Source organism: Vicugna pacos, chromosome 28, assembly GCF_048564905.1.
Source record: "Vicugna pacos chromosome 28, VicPac4, whole genome shotgun sequence".
In the NCBI taxonomy this organism is placed as follows: domain Eukaryota; kingdom Metazoa; phylum Chordata; class Mammalia; order Artiodactyla; family Camelidae; genus Vicugna; species Vicugna pacos.
In genome coordinates this window covers 1965697-1987065 of record NC_133014.1, presented here as the reverse complement: position 1 = coordinate 1987065, position 21369 = coordinate 1965697, and the positions used below count along the sequence as shown (strand labels likewise).

Here is a 21369-nt window from a genome sequence, read left to right as displayed (position 1 = left end):
TAATTGCAGCTTTTTTTTCGAAGTCTTGTTTTGGGAGGCATTTATTAATTCAGCCGTAAGTAACTCAATATGATCTTCCTAAAACTTTAAAAATCATGGAGAGTTAAGACTTGGGGGAGGAAGGGGTAAGAGACTTTCTACTAAGAGGTGCCTTATAGTCATTTTGTGTAGGAAAGACATGAAACAATTACAGAAAAATAAGAGTGTAAAATCAAGTACAAATGTATAACAAAGATGATGACATTAAACAGTATATTTTTGTGACTCTTGGTGGTTTGAACTTTTTTCTTGATTTTCTGAGTAATTTGAGTTTCTCCATTCCACAAGGTAGATACTATTTTATTGTAACTGAATTTATTTCAACCTTTGATGCTGGGTTAGAGTTAGGCTGTTCTCAGTCTGCTAACCTCACTACCAAACAATTTTATCTTCTTCATGCAGAATGCTGATGATCTTCCAGCAAAAGTGGAATCTGTATCTTCAGTACTTCTCCATCTGAGTGCAGAAACTCAACTTCTAAAGGAGTTATATCTGTGAAAGAGATGCAAAAGAAATGTGAAACACTAGAGGAGAAGAAGTTGGGAGAAGAAGTAGCCTCAAATGTCACCTAGAAATGAATACAGTGGAACGCAGTCAAGTAGAGCAGTACAAACGGGAGACTGAAAAGCGAGCAAGACGGGATGTAGTAGAAAAACTGAAAGAACTCAGTCAAGTTGTGCAGTACAAATGGGAGACTGAAGAGCAAGCAAGACTGGATGTAGTAGAACAATTGAAAGAACTCAGCCAGTTTTTACAGGTGAAGCATTGATCTGTAACATGCTGTAAGTCACTTCGCTGAGAATTACAGTTCAGATGTATACATTTTATGTGTTTCCTCTACTTCCCATATAGCAGTTTGTTTTGTAGATTTCTGGAAGGAAGGCCGCATTTGTTACTCCTTGTAAATAATTCAGTTTCCATCATTACTGTCACTAAATTGATCTTTCAGAACAACTCACTAGAGAATCACTTTTAAGACCAGTTGGTGTAAATCAAGACTACTAGGAGGAAAAGAATATATTGTTATTTAAATATTGTACCACACTTTTGGATTACTCTTAGGTTGTATTGTTCAATTTTTAAAAGTTTAAATTGATCCTATTATTCTTTGAATTTTCACATTACATGAGTACTAATATAAGAGTGATTCAACCTTAATTTTGTAATTCAGATTTAATTCACTTGACATTGATAAGTATTTTAACGTTCAGCTTTTTTTTTCGCACTTAAAATTGCTTTCTGAATCATTCACTCAAAACTAAAGGGAACAAATATACTGTAATTACTCAGATTATAATTATTTTTAAAATCGTGTCCTTTTAATTTGCTGTAGGCACAAGCAGCATCTCAAGAAAACTCATTAAGAGAGTGTAAACGTGCTTCAGTAAGTAAAATGGAACGCAAAGTTAAAGATCTGGAACCTGAACTAAAAAGTGATTCTAATGAAAACAGATTGGAAAAGTACAAACAACTGTACCTGGAAGAGCTAGAAAATAGAATGTCATTGGAAAGTCAACTAAACTCGTAAGTCAAAACGTAGAATTATAGAAAATAATTTAGGTCACTAACTTGCCTCTAAGGCATCATTTTTATTGAGCCAGGTTCATGAGGTGAGTAGCAAGTGAGAGCTAACTAGATAGTGTAATTTTGGGAAATGATGTTAGCAAATGAACTCTCCTTAAAATGTCAGTCCAGGGCAGTTTGCATCTCCCTGCCTTTTGTTGCTTTTACATGACTTTATTTTTTATATTTGCATATATTTAACCTGATCTAGTCTTTAAGCTAGGGGTTTTGCAAACTCTGTAATTTAGACAGCCATATTCTCACAAAAATTTAGCTGGAATTGTCATATATAGAAATGTTAATGAGTTTAAAATTAACTGTGTTTTGGAAGAGTACGACTTAAACCCAAGGGGCCCCATGCTGGTGTTTGGTGAATTTACTTTCTTGATTGTGATATTTGGTATCACCGCTCGTGGGCACCCTGAGACGAAGTACTGTACCCTTCTAAGTTTGTCTCCGCTACGTAAAGGCATGCTTGGGAAACAGAAATTAACATCGGGGTGAAGGGCAGTATAGTGGTTCACAAAGTGGCTAAGAAGAATATGGTGGCCTGCCCGAGGGGGTGTGTGGAAGACCGAAAGGGCGGGTCCCACCTCCGGTGCCTGAGTAGCAGTGTTACAAGCTACAGGTCTCCCCGCTATCTGAAAGTAGAGCGTTCCTGTGAAAGTTGTCGGCGTGAAGCAAAGGGGCAGTTACCTTAGGACACATCTTGCTGGTGGATGCGTAAAATAAACATGGATGAAGCCCAGGCGCTCACAGACACAGTCCAAAGCCGTGGCGGCGTGATGCCGGGATACTGAGTGTGGTTCTGGGGAAGGAGCTTGGTGGGGCCGCTCTCGCTGCTCGGGGTGCTCCTTGCTCCTCTGATGGCTCGGGCTAAAACAAACACCCAGCGCTATTCTGGCTTTTTGCTTTTTTTTTTTCATAAAAGTGAAAATCCGCTTGAGATTTTTTTGGTTATGGAAAACAGCTGCTGATGTAGGCCTCTGGTAGAAGTGAAGTCACCAAGTGAGCTTTGGGAAATGGGGGGACACTTGAAATTGCCCCTAGCGCTGTCGTAGTTCTTTCCCATCATCGACTCTGCCGCCTGGTGCCCCCCAGAGGTGGTGGCTCTAAACTGTTCCTCAGTGCTGCATGCTTAATTTCTCCCAGGTAATGCGTGAAATGTGTATATAAGGGGAGGGGGTGAAAGCAAATGCTTGAAAATGGCTCTGAGGGATGGTTTATTTTTTATTTCTAAACTGGTTTACTGAGGGTGAGTATTTCTAGACGCAGCCGGTGCAGAAGGCAGCGGGGATCCTCTGTGGGGGCGTCTCCATCTCTGACTCTTCCCACTTTGAAGTGCTTGTTAGCTAAGGCCCCCCCCCAGGCACATACGTCCTTCTTTAGGACAGTTTTAGACTGGAACTGTTTACAGTAGGTCTTCGCTGACATATTTTTAGTGTTAAAACACAGTTTAATGGGACAATCTGTTTACTATTATAGCAACTTTAGAAATACACACCACTTAGGAGGAAAGTGAAATGAATGAAACGTGTGCTTTGCGATCCTCGCAGGGCTTATGAGAGGCTGGTAGCGGTGAGCACTGAGCTTCAGCTGGAGCAGCAGCACCAGAGCTCCCTCCTCGGCTCTGTTCCCGTACGGCCTGTTGACGGACCGCCTTCTGCTGCTAGTACTAGCGTGGAGCCCAGGAGTCGTCCTACTCGAAGGAGGAGCTTCAGGAATTTTTCAGACCCTTCAACTAGCATGAGCGCTCTGTTCAGGCTTAGTTATATTATCTTTTTTCCCTTGGGTTTCAGATTTCTGATACAATTCTTGTTAAGTTGATGAAATTCTGAGTTGTTTATTTGACTTATGCATACTAAGTAAAAGCCATAATTGTGCTAATAAAGAAAGAAGACAGAAATTTTATAATTTTTTAAAGTCCCTGGACTTGTAATTTTCAAGAGAAGCCTGTCATTAACTTTATTCAATAAATGCAGCTCAACTGACAAATTTTAAATTCCTTAAAAAGCTCCATTTTAAATTCTATTTTAGAAGTTAAGTATTAGTGCCAAATAACTAGAGATCCACTTTCCAATGTTTGGCTTGGTTTCTGATTGATTTCGGTTTGGCATTGGTTCATAGTAATTTTCAAGTTTTGCTGCACCCCAGTTTTTCTACCCCTAAGCATAAGTAAATCATTGGCATTGAGCTACTTAACAACATGCAGATGTTTTTCATTTAAAGGAATCCAAGATAAATTCTTTTTATGAATTCAGTAAACTTGTAACACTAAAAACATTAAGTTCTGTTTTGAAGTTTAAAATTTTTATCATTTTCTTCTGTAAGAGTACATCTTTAACTGCTAATTTACTGATAGCATTGTTACTTTAATTGTTATAAAATGTCTTACTGAGCAATTGTAGAACATTTCTAAATATGTAGTCAAGTAAAGCAAATATTTAAAGTTTTAAAATGAAGTTCACTTACGTCTCTGTCTTGCCCTCACCTGCAGGAATACTGAGGTGGCAACAATAGGGAGTCTTTAAATTACAACCAGTTTTCATTGTGTATCATTGTTAAAATAGCCATTTAAATCAGTGCACGTTGGTTTATGGTTTGATGGTGTTTTCATGATCTTGATGCAGAGAAGGGTAGCATGGGCCCTTGTTAAGTGAGGTCTCAACCTGTTTTTTCTCACTTGGCTTCATGTCATAATAAGTCAAAGAAGAAAAAAAGCTCAGGTTTCGTAGACAGCGTTGTGGGTAAATTGAGTCTAAGTGCTTCAGAGTCATGAAACCAGACTGCGTGGTGTTAAAAAAAAATGCATGGCTAACACTTCTGTCAGTGGCTAAGCATGATGCAAATTCGAAATGTTTTCATTAGTTGTCACCAAAAAAGTTGCCAGTGTGTCACTTTACAGGATGATGGTGAAAGTGTGTGTGCAAAAGCAATGCAAGAGAGAACTCCTGAGGACAGTTGTTTCCTTTAATGTTTTTGGAGGAAAGCGGTGTCTATTTTTTAGTACTTCTAGATACACTGGAAAATGATTTATTTTAAACTCAGTGTAGTAGTTCCGAGGTACACGTAGTTCTTCTGTGGGGCCGTGGGGCCGAATCATGCTAGATTCAGCAGGGAGGTTCACAAACCCCACTCTGTCCGGGCACAGAGACACGGCTTCCTCAGCACTGCAGGGCCCCTCACAGGAGCTATTGTACAGTTACTGCTTACAGATTTCTTAGTCAGACTTAGAGAAAGAAGGTGCCTTGTGGAATTGCTAGGGATGTAATTGTTTCTGCTGGGAAAACATAAAGTAATGCTAAAAGAGATGTGAACATACTGTTTAAAATGACAGGAAGGGATGGGTTTTTGCATGGGGCTTAACAAAACAACAGACTTCCACAGCTTTTCAGCTATGGTTCTAGAAAGCAAAATGTTAAAAATGGCATTGGGATCGAATTTAACGTTCTCCTTTACGTGCAAGGTTTTAACATTTTGGACTGTTCCTACTGTGAAGTTCCAGCTTACTCAGCATTTTTTTCTAACTTGACAGAAGTATTGCTCTAAGTCTGTGATTTCAGTCGTGCTGGTTGTCGAAGCAAGTTTTTTCCAGTTCATAGCACTTGGGTTTATTGCCTCTCTTACCGCTGCATGAAGTATAGCCTTGTCACGTGACATCGTTGTAGCGGTAACAGATAGACCCCATATCTGTTTTGCTAATTTGTACCCTCAGATTTCACATTCTAGTTTATTTCTGGGATGTTTTGTCCTACATGTCAGAAGCAATTTTACAGTTTTACTCAATTATGTTATTTAATTATATTACTATAAAATACAAAAAGTAAAAATTAGCCTGAGCAGATACATCACCGTTAGGTTTTCTTGCACATAGAATTTTTTTCTGAGAACTGAAAACTTAAAAATTGATTCCAGACAATATTATAACAGACAAAATTTCTGTTTTAAAGATTTTTTTATGTTCAAGGGTTTTTAAGTATTGGTGTGCCTAACATGAAGCATGGCCACAATAGTTAATAAATGTCCTTCAAATCTATTTTAAATAGGAAGACTAAATTTTACACTCGTTGATTTTGGACTTTTGGTGTATTACTGACACTTTCAAACATTTTCTAATGATTTATTTAAGTAATTTTTAAATTTCTCAAATGTCCATTTAGTTTAGCAGCCCTTTTCCTAAATGGGATTATACCAGTGCACCAGAGCTAAAACGATTAATATTCCTAAGACTTTAACTTTTTACATGACACAGCACCGTGTCTCAGCAGAATCTGGTCCCGTTTCTTTTAAAAGTAGGCTTCCAAGCCAGGGCACATCCACTCTGAATTTTAATTCTAACCAAACTGTCGCAGTAGTTAAGCTCACTTCTCATAAGGCAGAGGCAGAGTTTAGTGACCTTGTTTCTGGTATCAGTTCTCTGCCCTGTGGAATCCCTCCTGCCCTCATTTCATTTTGTCTGAATGGACAAATGAGGAAGCGTGTTATCTTTTGAAAGCCTATCGCTCAACTTCCTCCAGTTCTTTTTCTTTCATTCACTGTTTTCTCTGTACTTAATTTTTTAGCTCCTTGATCAACAAATTCTTTCTCATTTCTTTTCTCTGCAGCAAAATACATGTATTTAATAGTTACAAACTGACAAGTGTCATTTCCTTCATACATTAACCTATTTACAACAGGATAATGAATCAGAGTGGTTAAATGACTTGATTTTATTACATTTTGGGAATTGTATGTATTTTTATAACATTTAAAATAAGAATGATAGGACAAGTTTTAACTTAAAAGTATCAATAATCTGAAAATATATTCACTTCGGAAATGAACATGTGTGTATACGTGTGTGGCAAGTCTGTTTTTATCAAATTGATCTCGGAAAGAGAGGGCAGCATTATCTTCCAGCCTGTGACCTCAGTTTTGACCTCAATCCTGCAGTGTCCCCAGTGGGACCTTCCATTTCAATGGGACATAGTCTGCAAACTGCCAGTTACGAGAGAATCCTCCTAACTAAAAATCATTGGAATTAAAACTTGCTGATACGTTGTCTTCCTGTGTATAACTTTCTCACTTTTCTGTGTTTTTGTTAAATGGAAAAGTTTAAGTAAAACTGCAGGTGCCTTATCCTTATTAATGTTGGACTTCAGACCATTTCCACCATCTGGACATGGGGGTCCTCACCTAGAAATAAACATAAAGGTCCCAGAGGTACCTATTTAGGAAAATAGCTTTGCGGAGGAAAAGAGAGTAATCTTACATTCAGCTCATGTAAAAGTGTGATCTACATTTTGCATAGTGTTTATTAATGGTTATATGAGATTATTTCAGTCAAGGCTTCTCCCTTCATCTGCTAGGCGGTTTTCACCTCACAGGACCTGCCTGGCACCATTGTCACATTGTTGATGGCATAAGGCCTCTCCAGAATGCTCTTGTCAGACAGTGTTACGGAAAACAGTCTCTGAAAATACTGGCAAATGGTAGCTCCAAATTTTGTCTTTGCACCTAACATTTACAAAGCCCTCGGCTCTCGTGTCGCTGTTATCACCACAGTGTTTATTAAGTCTGGTGTACTATTTTAGACCCTGTTTAGTGAGCGGGTGACTTTTATAAGAAAGATTTTTAAAAGAACACTCTAGATGGGGACACTTGTAGTTTGAAATGTCCCCACACATTTCGTAATTAAATACATAACTAATTAAGTCAAGTTTCAAAAAGTTGGCCTTAATTTCTAGAATGGAAACAAAGTTACAGTTAAAGAATTATGTATTGTTTTCCTTGTTTCTAACTCTAGGAAGTTGTGAATCAGAAACCCACTTTGAAAACTGGTGCTAGCCTCTCCTTTTCTTTTCTTCAAGCAGATTTTCTGACATAAATATTTTAGTCATCTACAGAAAGTAAGATACATTTGTTTAACTTGTTTGCCAGTAGAATTTTCACTTGACATTACACAGAACCCCTTTCTTCATTTTATGTATCTACGATTCTGTGCTAAAAACATTAGCATAGAACAGACCTTAAAATTTTAGTTTTCTGAAAGTGCAGGAATGGAAAGAAAGCTTATTGTAAGGAAAGATCCATTAAAGTTAAAAAAGCTTAGCTTTTATAAAGGGCAGTTTTTCTAAGAACTGCAGAGTAATACATTCAGTGTGAAACATGACTTGAGTTGTTGAAACTCTTTGTGCCAATAAGATCGATTGGGCATCGCCCTCTGAGATTATGTGTATCCGACAGGGCAGTTTTTATTTACTGTGCTTTTCATCGGGGGAATCTAAATAGCCTTACAGATATGTGTTCTCTATTGTCTAAAATCAAAGTAAGTAGGAATTTATTTTATTCATGTGATTATTTTTCTATTTAAGCAATCCCCAAGTTAAGTCAAGTCTCTAAAATTATTATTTAAAGGCCACATTTCATAAGCTAGCTGTCATTCCTATGATAGTGTTTCTTGTTTAACTTAAACATTAAAAATAATATTTGACTTATTTCAGATGCAGAAGAAGCTGATGAATAATGTATCTAGAGAATTAAAAGAAGGTATGTTGCCAACATTTCTGAATTAAATTTAGACACTGATTTCTGAAATACACTGTAAGCAGTAAATGGCACCTCTTTCTATTGTTTGAATAACAGATACTATGTTAAATTTTTTTCTTACACACAGCTAATGAAAAATGTGAAAGCATAATTTCATTCATAATGATAAATATACTTATTCCTCATTTATTCATCATGATCCATAGCTTTGAAAAACATCTCAAGAAGTCTGTGTTCTCTCTCTATTTCTGGCTGTGCCCTTCCTCTCCTGCTGTCCTGGTGGGCCTGTCACCTGCACACCGGCCTGTTCTCAGAAAGCATGGAGGTCATCAGCTTCTCGAGTTTCTGGTAGTGACTGAGGCCAAAAACCCTGACTCAAGCAATCTCAGTTCATGTAGCTGTCAGCTGGTGGATAACAATTAAATTTCCTGTCATTCACTTTGTCACTGGTTAACTTTTTGCCCTCAGGAAAAATCCCAAATTCCTTAGCTTGGAAGAAAGACACCCACATCGATTTGGCTCTTGCCAAAGTCTTCAGCCGTATCTCTTTACTCCCCTGCTCTGCCCCTTTGCTCCAGCCACTGGTCAGACTGCGTCCAGCTCCACGGGCGCCCTTCCTGCCTCTGCTCTTCGTGTTTGCTTCTTGCCTCTGCCTCCCACACTTTCTCCTCCTCCTTCAGGTCTCTGCTTACACATCACGGCCACCAAAGAGGGGACAGTATTGACACAAAGCTGGACGTCCCTTCTGAGTGTTCCAACTGTGCCCTCTTTCATACCTGTCATGGCATTTATGTCTCTGTACCGAAATTGCCTGTTCATCTATTCTGCCAGTTTACGGTACATGATCTTTCAGGGTGGACTCTGTCATCTTCATCTTGTGATTCCAGTGCTTGTCACAGTGCCTTAGCACGTGGCTGCTGAGTAAATGAATGAAGAGTGAGAAAATCAGGTGCTCTGATCCTTAGCCACAAGAGTGGTTAATTCAACATGCAGCCCTGGGCAAAGTCTAGAGTAGTAATCTTGTATTTTGTGTTGTAATTGTATGTAGGTATTTTTCATTCTTCTTAAAACTTAGAAAAGTCTCAGCTTTTCTTAAAAAGTAAACTGACATTTAGTTACCTATGAAGTATTTTAAGTAAAGAATCTAATTCTTTCATTTTCTTTCCAGCTACTACTAAACTTCAGTTGTGAGTCCTACAGACTCTCTTGTAGGCTAGATGGATGAATCAAGTCTAAGTCAAGATCCTGTTTCGAAAGCACGTCAAGAATATGTGGAGATTTTGAAGAAAAAGTGTATGATCTACAAGGTAAATAGTAAACATTTTACCTGCTGTGCTGTTTGCCTAACATTTTAGTTACTTCCCGTTAAGTACGATATTGACAATGTTTATTAAAGGAAAATATTTTTGTAGTATATGTGCATGATTAAAATTTATGTAGTATTTTAAACCACATTTCTCTGCTTCTCACTGACTTTTAAGCAGAGTCTGGGAATAAAACCCAGCACTTTGGAGTATTATATACTCAAACTGAGCCTGGATGCCAGCTGTTTAAACAGCACCCAACCACCCACCAAACTTGTCGTTGATATTGAGCAGTGTTGATTGATACCTTTTTTGAATTTTCCAGTGTTAATCACTGTCTATAGACCTAAAGATTTAGATGGACAGCGTTGGGATCTGCTGTGGCTGTTTCAGTGTTCTGATGGATCACAACAATCGTTACAGTGCCATCAGACTCTCTGTACGTTACCTTAAACACAGATTCACAGATGTTTCCTCATGGAGAAATGAAATCTGCCTCAGGCTTTTCATTTTCTCTATTTATTTACTTACTTTTTGGAAAGAGTCTTAAAATTAGAGACAAGTTCCGAGCACCAGACTCAAACGGATGTTGTCACAAAACTGTCGTGTCTCCCATACATTCTCCTAAGGCATTATTTATCTTTCCTAAATGTCACTTGCTCTACCATAAGTGCCCTTTCTCTTCCCTCTCACCAAGAAGTCATTTGTTTTTTCAGAAAATGCCTTTCTCCTTTTCCTGTCACGTATTAAATTGTATGTAAGCCCCCAATTCTAGCCATCTCTTCAAATCACATTTTGTTGTGAACTCTTGCATGTATTCATACGTAATTTTTTTCTCACAGTAATCTGCTTTAGTCAATTTAACTTGCAGGTTCCCAATCACTGAATGTAAGACAGTAAAGGAAATACCCTCCTTCTCAACAATTTCCAGGAGCTAAAATTTTAATAACTCCTACTTAGATCATTTATTCCCTTTTCCGGCCTTTCAGTGTACTTACTTGGCAAAACTCCCAACTACACAACAGACTGATTCTCATTCTTCCCCCCTTACATCTCCCCAGGCATCTTAAGTGCCGCTGAAGAAAGTCACGCACTGCCCAGCGATCCTACTACTTTTATTTAGTTAGTTTGCACCTTCTTCCTTCTCAGTGATGATTTCAAATTTCCCTCTCTGTAAACATCTCCCTGTTTCTTCCCTCTCACTTGAACCAATCTTACTTCTGAAGACAAACTTCCTGAAAGATTTGCCTACTTCCCCATCAGCAGTCTGTCCCCACCCATTCTGGTATGTCTTCCCCTTCCTCCATTCCCACGCAGCAAGTCACTGATGACTCCCACGTCTAAATCGAAGTGACACCTTTCAACCCTTGTCTAACTGAATTTCTCATTCCTCTGGGCATTCCAGGTAACCGACCTCTGTAACCGACCGCTGCCTACAGCATCCTCTTTAGCCTTCAGCTGAAGATGATGTTGAAGGTGAGGGCTTCAGCCTTCTTGGTGAGTTCACTCAGTTTACCATGGCTGTATCCCATGGGTATAGACGGGAAGTATACGTGTTATTCAATTTTTGTTTATTTTTCTCCTGTTAATCTGCCTCATGTCAGGTTAATTCTTAGACCAGCCAGATGAACCTAGAAGGGTGGAGGAACGCTCCCCACCCCCACCCCAGCTCAAGCCTGAGCACAGGTAGTTGTGCTCATTTACAGCTGGCGTGGGCGCTGCCGCACCTGCAGGGAAGAGATCGATGGCAAACTCCACTATTCCTCCAGCACTAGCCAGTGAGCTGAAGCTCACCTGCATGTCCTCCAGGCTGAGGTGGGGTCACTGCTCCTGGCACTTCTTTGTTAAGCTGTTAAAATCTCCCTAATTAGAGGGAGGGTACAGCTCAAGTGGTAGAGTGCATGCTTAGCATGCGTGAGGTCCTGGGTTCAATTCCCAGTACCTGCTCTAAAAATACATAAATAAACCTAATTACCTCCCTGCCCACCCAAAAGAAAAAAAAAACCTAAAACCTCCCTAATTAAAAGAAGAAGTCTGCATCTGATGAGATTGAGGCTGTGAAGAGGGGGTTTATTGCTGCTGTATTGAGGAACCTGTCACTCAGTTTAGAAGCTGCTTCCAGAGCAGGACAATCCCCACCGTAATTGAAGGAGTGGAAGGTAAATTGAGCTTAATTATTAACATAATGATTGATGGTTTTGATCTACTCAACAAAGTAATAGTCTTAATTCAAATCCATGTGTTAATTTGGCTTTTTAGGTTAAAGTACAGGCTAAATTGCCTTGAGACTGTGATGGAACTGGATAAATGCATTATAAAGAAGTTTTCTTTCACAAAACTACATCCCCCTGTGTTTTTGCTCTGTGATAAATTTAGCTGTCATTTAAATTGGAATTTGAGTTATTTATGTGTGATAAAGATCCTTGTGCTTAAAAAGGCTGTCTTTTTTTAACAGTTCTTTTATTTTTTTAAAAAGATTCCCTTACTAAGCTTTTTTTTTTTTTTTTTACTTTTTTTCATTGTATAAAACCCAAAACCTAATGAAATATATCTCCAGGTTTTAGAAGAGCGAAGTGACGCTCAGAGACAACTTTCTCGAGAGCAGAATGCCAGAGTAATACAAGATGAAATCCTGGCCCATCATCTTTCCCAACGAAAGGAGGCAGAAAAGGCTAATAAGAAAATGAATGCTGAGGTATTTTCTTCAGTCATTTTCAAACGTGTATGTATGAATTTGTATACTTTTACTTAGTTTAAAAACCAATACTATAGGTACAGAAAGTATAGAGCTTTAAAAGCCTATATATGTAAATATGTTTTCTGGGGGTTTCATTTCTGGCCCATTGGATAAAGCAATATTTTGAATTCAAATCCATTTGCCAGCATCAGTGACATAGTGACATTCACAATGGCCTCATCCAAGGAGAGGCTGTTCATATTTTCCATAGGAATTGATGAACTTTCCATTATCTCAAAACTTGCTGCTAACGGCAGACATTCTAGTTTCTGGCAGTGATCTCACTCCTTTGATAGATGAATGGAGAGGTTACTTTATCATTTCCACTGATGGTAAGGAGGAAAAACTATAGCCAGTTCAGAAACCGTAGTGTGGGTGTCATTCTCCTATGTGTGATAAAAAGCAACGCTCTGCTCCATGTGGTATTCGATTTCAGTTCAAGGAGCTTTTGAATATAGTGATAGATATGCCATAATCTATACTTAGTGATAATTTATTGATCAGTAGTATATTTTTAATAAAACAGTTCACTGTATTTCCCTGCTATTTCACATCCCGCATCATCTCCCCAAACCCATGTCATCTCCCCAAGTCCACATCTCCCAAAAGGCACATAATTTCCCCAAGCCTGCAACATTTCCCAACCCCGCATCATCTAGCTGAGCCTGTGTCATGTCCCCAAGTTGGCATAATATCTGCAAGCCTGCATCATTTACGCAGGCCCGTGTCACCCCCTGGAGCCACATCATCTCCCCAAGCCCGCGTTCTCTCTCTGAGCAAACATCTCTCCAAGCCCACATAGTCTCCCCAAGCCCACATCATGTTTCCAGGCCCACATGTCCTCAGGCCAACCTCACCACCCAAGCCCGCTTCACCTCAAGCCCACATCCTCTCCCCAAGCACAAATCATCTCCCAAGCCTGCATTATGTCCCCAAGACCCTGTCATCTCCCAAAGCCTGCGTCATCTCCCTGAACCCGATAAGAACATTTATACAAAGCATATACTCCGACTCACAGTTTCTCAAACCATGTCCCACTGTGACAAATGGCACAATTTATGAGCTCCCTTAATGATGCTTTAAACTTCCAAATAAACAGCATAAGTAAAACCAGGTCAACGCAGGAGGCAAAACCCCCCATAACCCTCCCAGACATCCTCACCTACTCCTTCGAGAAGTCTCTTCATTGTGTGATTTGACCTCCCTTGCAGACCTGTGGAGTAAGCCGAAGCTGTGTTATTTCCACATCTCAGAAGAAGAGCAGGAATACATTATTTGAGCCGTGGGACCCACCACCAGGGCACTGCAGGTGAGTAGGACCTAGTTTATAATTTCCTGGTCCCACCTACTGGGGTTTCTATAAACTGAAGTTGAGTGTTATGGGGTTGAATGAATCTCCCCCACTAAAATTATGAGGTGAATATGAGATGTCTTCTGGAAACACCTTTTTACTATAAAAAGAAAAAAGAAAATTCCTACACTGACTTTTTTCTTGCATTCTTTATTTCTCAGAAACAATTCAGGTCAATGAAGGAACATGAGTGTTTACATTTTCTAATTGGTATATGTGATAAACACTCTTTTCAAAAGAAAAGAATTAATCCTTTGTGTTCATAGCCAGCAATCAATTCTAGGAATCAATTACATTAAAGTAGTGGCTTTTTCTTCCCCCAAACAATGATCAGGAGGAAAATCTGTAAACAGGGTTGTTTGAGCAGGCCAAGCAGCAGAGACTCACTGTGATGCCCGCACCCACGGAAGCATCCCGAAACCCCTTCCTCAGGGAGTGTAGGAGCTGAACCATTGTGCTGGTTCCTGAGAACCCGCCAAGGCGGTGAGCTCCAAATCCAAAGGTGATCTCGCGGGGATCCGCGGCCCCCGCTGAAGGGCAGAGTCATGTTCTTGGACTCAGTGTGGGGCTCCTGTGCTCTGCCCCTGCTGAGTGTGGCCTGTCCCCGCTGGGGCTGCCGCGGGCCCCTGTTCTCACCGCTGAGTTCACCCCAACGCACAGCCCCTGAGTGAGCCTCCTAGAGTTCCCTGCGACAAACGTGAATGTGCAGGGGAGGGGAGGGAGAAGGAAACGTGGGCAAAAGAGGAGGGTAGAAGTATGTTGATGATAGAAAAAAAAATATGGAGTTAAGAGTGGAACAAAATTTCCCAACACCAACGTGGAAAAGTGTCAGAGCAGAGGGACATATCTCTGAAGCTGAAGCTTTTCATTCACTGGCCTTAATTGCACAGCCTCTCAAAGGGATTTTAGGAACCCCGACTTCATAGAGAAACTAGCGTTCCCGTGATTTATTCCATTGCTTACAAGAAGGAAGAGTAATGAACAATGTTGATGAACAATACAACAGTGACGGGTGACGGTGATACTGAGCTCTCGCTACGTGCTGGATGTGTGCCAGACACTTTCCCCGCATCCCCTGTCCCATGTAATCCCTGCAGAGGTCACAAACTGGGCATGCTTACCCCCACTTCAGAGACAGAATAAACAGCATCCCCGGGAATCAGGCCCTGGCTGGCCGGACCCCAGAGGGCACTGTTTGCTCTCCGCATTTACACTTCTCAAACTGCTGTGCAGGCGGCCGGGAGCAGGTGTGCAGGGGCTGTGCTGTAACGTAGGGCACCTTCCTGAAGTGGCGGTTTTCCTTGAGGGTTTGGTGAAAAGGTTTGAATTTTTTCCGATGAGTATTAAACATTTCATTCAAAGATTTTGAAGTTAAAAAAAGATACACAAATACAGATTACATTATACCAAGACAGTGTTCTACATGACAAAAATCAAAATAAAAAAATAAAAAGTAAATGCACAGGTACTAAACACGCATAATACCTGATACCCACTTCAGGCTGCATACACGCAAAATGCCCTGACCACACACATGCTCATGCGAAAGAAATTTTCCTTAGAACACAATTCCAACTGTTCTGTCAACTGCCTTAGTTCTCTGGTGAGTAATTTGAGAAAATGTTTACGTAATATAAAAAGAATTGGCAGTGGCACGTAAAGACTACAAAAAACAATACAATTAAAAACTTACTTGTAATGCAATTCTGTTTAAAATACTGAAGTAAATAAAAATACACAGTAAATGTTATTAGTTGATAAAAAGATTTAAAAACAAAAGGCCACTCTGAATAATGGTTAAAACCTCATCACAGAAAAATGCCCATCATGTGTAACATTATGGACAGAAAATTGATGGGGTTTTTTTTTTTGACAAGATATCTAACTTGAAAATGTCATTCATTCAAAATTCATTTAAAATTGTAGATAAGATAGTCACTCACTGTCTACCCCTTTGCAAAATGTTTTATCGTGAATACTCTAAGAAACAACTCAGGAAGACTTTCTCAAAATGAGGTCCAGGTGGGTCAGGTCAGGGTGCCTCTGTAAAACCTCCAACAAAACAAAGGTTATTTTCTATTCTGCAACTTGTTATCTCTATAGGAGTGCAGAAGTGTCAATATCCTTAAAGGTCATAGCTCTGAGAATAGGCTATCTGGTATATTTCAGACTAAAGGCAACATTGTTTTACACAAAGTGCAGAGCTGGCAAGACTGAGCCTAGAAAACAGGGCACAGGGTTAAAGGAAAAGAAACAGATCTAATGGAGTCAGATTTGTTCTCTACTCTAGTGCCTTTTGGTGAGAGATAAGAGGATGTTTCTGGGCAGGTCCTCCTCTGCCCCAGGCTGGGGTTCAGGCAGGAGCCTTGCCAGATTCACCATGACTGTGGACCTGATCTCCTGGAGAGAAAGTCATAATCACTGGTGATTAAAATTACCTGTCAGAGTACCTTCAATTGCCTGTAAACTATACCACGGTTGGGGGTGGGTACGAAACGTCTCATTGGCTGGTCAATGGTCAGTCTCCCCATATGCAAAGGACCAGTGTCCTGGCGGGCTTCAAGGTGGCCTGGCCAGCACAGCTGCCTTCTTTGCTCTCCAGCCTTGGCTTCCTATTGTGGACACTTTCAAAGCTCCAGTCCCTTTTCCTCTGCCCTGGAGCTAATGGACAGGGCCCCTGTACCCACCTGGGCTGAGCCCAGGCCATGCACACAGCCCACCCACCTGCTCGTCCATACCCCAAGCTCAGCTGCACCCCCTACTGATCCGCAAGCCCAGCGCCTCCACCCTAGGGGTCCCGATCACCATCAGGGATATCAACAATGGATGGCCCACAGGCCAGTGGCAGGCAGCCCTGAATGACCCTGACCCCCTGGCTCAGACGAAGCACAGAGCATAGTGCAGGAATTGGAACCGCCTCCAGCCCGACCCGCTGCACCCTGTAGCCTTGGACACTAGCTGTGTGGCCAGACACTAGACTAGGCCAGATCCCCTGCTGGTGGCAGTCACCTTGGAGACCGAAGCCCAGACTTCCCTGCCCCAACCACAGGGTGATGGGTGAGAGGGTCAGCTGGGGGTAGTGGTGCACTTGGAGTGAGGGGGGATCACGTGGTAAGGGGCCACTCCGAGTGGAACTGACCCGGCTGAGGGGTGAGGGGGACCATTTCGGGATGTTATGGTGGGGGTCCTGCGGTGAGGCATGAGGGGTGAGTGGTGTGAGGGCAGGGACCTTGGTGTGAGGAGGAGCCCCGTTTTGGAGATCCTGTCAGAAACTGGGCCTGGCTGGGGGTAGAGGGACAGCAACAGGGTGGGAAGGGGAGGCGAGCAAGGGGAGCTGGGCTAGGGGACGTTACCTGGCCTGGGGCCAGTGGTAGTGCTGGTTGGGTGCCAGGACCAGTCAGTGGCGGAATGGAGACCTTGCGTGGGGCGTGGGGCATGGGGAGAGCATGGGGCAGGGAGAGGGGTCTGTCTCTGATCCTGTGGGTTTTTCTTATTAAGTCATATGAGCTGTTTATATATTCTGGAGATCAAGCCCTTGTCAGTTTCATCTTTCACAAATATTTCCTCCCATTCCATAGGTTGTCATTTTGTTTTGTTTATGGTTTCCTTTGCAAAAGCTTGTAAGTTTAATTAGGTCCCATTTGTTTATTTTTGCTTTTATTTCTGTTGCTTGGATGGACTGCCCTAGGAGAACATTGCTGAGATGTATGTGAGATGGTTTTGCCTATGTTTTCTTCTAGGTGGTTAATTGTGTCTTGTCTTATGTTTAAGTCCTGAATTCATCTTGAGTTTATTTTTATGTGTGGTGTAAGGGAGTGTTCTAGCTCCATTGATTTACATCCTGCTGCTGTCTTTATTGCATTGTATGTTCTTGCCTCCTTTGTCAAAGATTAGTTGACCAAAAGTTTGTGGGTTCATTTCTGGGCTCTCTATTCTGTTCCATTGGTCTATATGTCTGTTTTTGTACCAATACCATGCTGTCTTGATTCCTGTAGCTCTATAGTATTGTCTGAAGTCTGGGAGATTTATTCCTCCAGCCTCATTCTTTTTCTTCAGTAACGCTTTGGCAATTCTAGGTCTTTTGTGGTTCCATACAAATTTTATTATGATGTGTTCTAGTTCTGTGAAATATGTCCTGGGTAATTTGATAGGGATTGCATTAAATCTGTAGATTGCCTTGGGCAGTGTGACCATTTTAACAATATTGATTCTTTCAATCCAGAAGCATGGGATATCTTTCCAGTTTTTAAATTCTTTAATTTCCTTCATGTTTTGTAGTTCTCCACGTGTAAGTCTTTCACGTCCTTGGTTAGACTTACTCCGAGGTATTGTATTACTTTGGGTGCTATTTTAAAAGGGATTGTGTTTTTACTTTCTTTTCCTGTTGATTCATTGTTAGTGTAAAGAAATGCAACTGATTTTTGTACATTAATCTTGTCAGTACTCTCCTTTTTATATAAACAGCACTGCAGTGACAGTACCTCAGAGTAACCTGGAAAAGTCTCTTTAACGTGCAGTGTAAATGTAATGCTAGTGAGGAGAGGGAAACAAGTTTTTCCTCCTGCCCTTCTAGCTTCTGGATAGAGTAAGAAGAAGGAAGCGTGCCAACAAGTTTTACATGACGCGTGTAAATAGTCTTCATAAAGATGTGAAGACTGGAAGGAGCAGTTAAACCTGAGTGTTTTCTGCTAGGTTTGATGAAGAGGGGAAGCCATGGGCAGGTGTAATAGGGCTGAAGGATACAAGCTAAGGACGAGAAACTGGGGAAACTTAGCAAGACCTGTATGTTTGGATGCTTCTCCGTGTCCCTCCATCTTCAGAGATGAGGGTGCCCCTCTCCTCTGGGAATAGAGGGAGCACCTCTCCTAAGGAGGTCTTAGGGTCTGCTTCATGGGAAGAGGGAGGGCAGAGTCCTTGCACCTGCTATTTCTCAAATTCCTTTAGCTTAAGGTACTCAGTATGCCAAGATACCATATTTTGGAGCAGCACGTCACTAATCGCGCTGAATTCTGGGTTGAGGGGGAGGAACAGGCTTAGATTGTCTGAGCGCACAGGGAGTTAGGAGGAGTCACTGCCTGAGCCTACCTTGGACAGAGTTTTGCATTATAGAAAGTGTGTCTTTGGTGCCCTTTGAACTCGGCCACCTCCCCCTCTGTCCTCTTGTTTCAAGGAGGACAGGGTGCACACCCTCCTCAAGCTCTCCACTTTGCAAGCACACTCAGATGTATAGTGTTGTTCCTAGGTAGATTTTTAAAATCCAAAATTACCTTCTTCCAGGCTGCAGTGAAAATTCTTTCTGCTTGTCAGTTTTTGTCATGTGACACTTTTACAGGTGAGAACATTCAAGTAACATGAGCACAGGGAAGCACGCACGCGGTGGACAAGCCCTTTCCCAGTGCTGGCTGGGCAGGAAGAGAGCAGCTGGTGTGGACTACTTTACATCAGTCTCTGAATGATTTCCCATCACACTTCATGAATGTGCTTGCTGACTCATCTGAAGAAAAGGATTAGAGTCATTTCAGGACCGGGGAAGACTGAAGTGGGAAACAAGGGGAGACCCCCCCTTAACATGCCAGGGGTATGTTAGGTGCTGGACATACAACAGTAAAGAACAGAGTCATTCACTCATTTGTTTAGACAACAGATACTTCTGGAGCACCTACTATGTGCTAGGCACAGGAGCAGCCCATGCCGCTGGGGTGGGGAGGGAGGAAGGTGACAAGAGGGCTGAGGCCAGGATCTCAAGGGTCACCAGCATCTTAGCAGGAAAGCTTTGCAGTCACAGACCCAAAGGAGTCCTGGGAGAGGAGGAGGAGAGGGGCTGACAGAGAAAAGGGTGGGTCCCCCAGCCTTCAGTGCTGCCCTGCTGTCCAGACGACCTGGGGAGCAGCACTGGGCCCTTCCTCTCTGAGGCACCCACACCCACTCAGCACCTCGTCCCCATGGGCTCTGTTTGGTGATGCTGTCTTCCCACGAGCCTTCATAGTCTCCACCCCTCATCCTCCCCTTTGGCATGGGGAAGAGGTTCTCTCTGGTCCTTGATCTCCATGATGGCTCCTCGTCCACCTGACACCCCCTCCCTAGTCTTACTGCCCTGTTCCCAAAAGGCACGGTTTCTAGAGCCCCACACTCTTGGTTTCATTTTGTGGACACAAGCCAGGCTGTGTCCCTGGATACCTGGGAGGGTGGGCTGACGCAGGGTGGAGTCTTGGAGTTGCTGGAGGAATATATGAGCCCCACAGCTCCCTGGGGAGTCCTGCTAGTTAAACCAGGTCCTACAAAGAGACCCCTCACCAGTCAACCCTCCCGCAAAAAGACCCATCTGGTCTTTAGCATTAAATAATTTTAGAATAAATAATAGCCATTGTTATAATTGACCATTTATTGAGCATATCCTCACACCAGATGCGATGCTAAATTCATCATCTTATGCGATCCTCACAAAACCCAGTGTGTGTGTGTGTGTGATCCCCATTTTACAAAGGGGAAAACTAAGGCTCGGGCACTTGCCCAGCATCCCATGGTTTGTAAGGAGCAGAGCTGGGTTTTGAATGTGGGCCCCTTTCCTGCAGAACCCACACCCCTGAACTCCACGTTGTCTGGTCAGACTAACGAGGCAGGGCCAGGTGGCCCATTTAGTTCTGGTTTTGTATCTGGCTACTTGCGATTTGAACCCAGGACTGCCTGGCATGGAGCACATGCTGGACACACAGCACTGCATCTGTCACATCTGCGTGTGGGTGACGGCACTCCGGGTGGGTCAGTGGGATTAGGGATCCCCTCCACTGCATCGGTAGCTGGGGAGGGGATGGCCCTGGCTCTACAGGGGACAGGTGCTTTGGCGCTGAAGGGAGAGGCATTCCTGGGTTGGCAGTGATGGCATGTTAGGACACAATATTCTAGTACCTTCCAGGCAGGAGGAGTAGCATGTGCAAAATGACGTGCTTGTCCTCTGACAGCGTCTGAGCTCCTCTGCCTGAGCCCAGAACGTAGTCACCAGCCTGCTCTGGGGCCAAGGCCCACCTGGGAGCCGCTGTGTGGCCCAGGACCAGCACTGCCTCCTTGCACAGTGGGGGCCATTGTCCTCCAGAATCCCGGGCTGAAGGGCACATTGAGGCAGAACAAAGGCTGCTCACAGGCCCCGGCTGCCCCAAGCAGGGATGGGATCTCCAGCTGCAGGCCCAGGTTCTCCTCTGGGCGGGCCTGGCCTCCTGCATCCTCCTGTCCCCCGGCCTCCGTGCCCTGCAGAGCTTGCAGCCCTGATCCCTGGGGCTGCCGGGACTGAGCTCCAGTCCTGGCCCAGCTGTGAGCCTTTGGCAGTTTCATCAGCCCCTGAAGTACCTTCCCTACCTGTAAAGCCGAGGGAGGACCTCTAGCCACCTGGGCTTCTCGTGTTAAGTGAAAAAAATGTCCGCATCATGCTTATATCAGTAAAAGATCTACTTGTCATTATCAGCTTTTGATTTTTACTTTTCAATTTCAATAAAGTTTTAATGAAAACTTTCAAATGTATACAGAAGTGGAGAAAATAATATACTGAATTGCTCCTCATCCATCCCCTTGCTTTTCCGCTGCCCTCAAGATTTTGTTTTAGTTTCTTTCTTTACTTTGCTATCCTTTTGGCTTAAGAAGTTTTAAGCAAATTCCAGACTCCTGTCCATACACATCTACGTCAGCAGGCATCTCGGAAAGGTGGGGGCTTTTCTTACAGAACCAAGAACCACTGTCTCCCCTAACAAAATGCCTGCTAATTCCTTCAGTCTAAACTCTGGTCTGTCTGAGTAAGTCAGCTATATACTTCAACAGAAAAATAAGTAAATGGACAAACTGATTAATTCTGGTTTGTC

At 42.4% G+C, this 21369-nt stretch overlaps 1 protein-coding gene across 1 annotated transcript in view; it reads left to right on the top strand.

The window, feature by feature from the left end:
- The window catches only part of LOC102534458 (ankyrin repeat domain-containing protein 26-like), a 94059-nt gene extending 73025 nt beyond the window's left edge, over nt 1-21034 (top strand). Inside the window, 9 exon segments of the mRNA XM_072951582.1 lie at nt 442-796; nt 1373-1563; nt 8085-8130; nt 9299-9437; nt 10840-10931; nt 11039-11249; nt 11992-12156; nt 13383-13480; nt 18855-21034. Coding sequence (XP_072807683.1) covers nt 442-537 — 96 coding nt within the window. The 3' untranslated portion in view covers nt 538-796; nt 1373-1563; nt 8085-8130; ... (4 more) ...; nt 13383-13480; nt 18855-21034.
- Nucleotides 21035-21369: the final 335 nt, after the last annotated feature.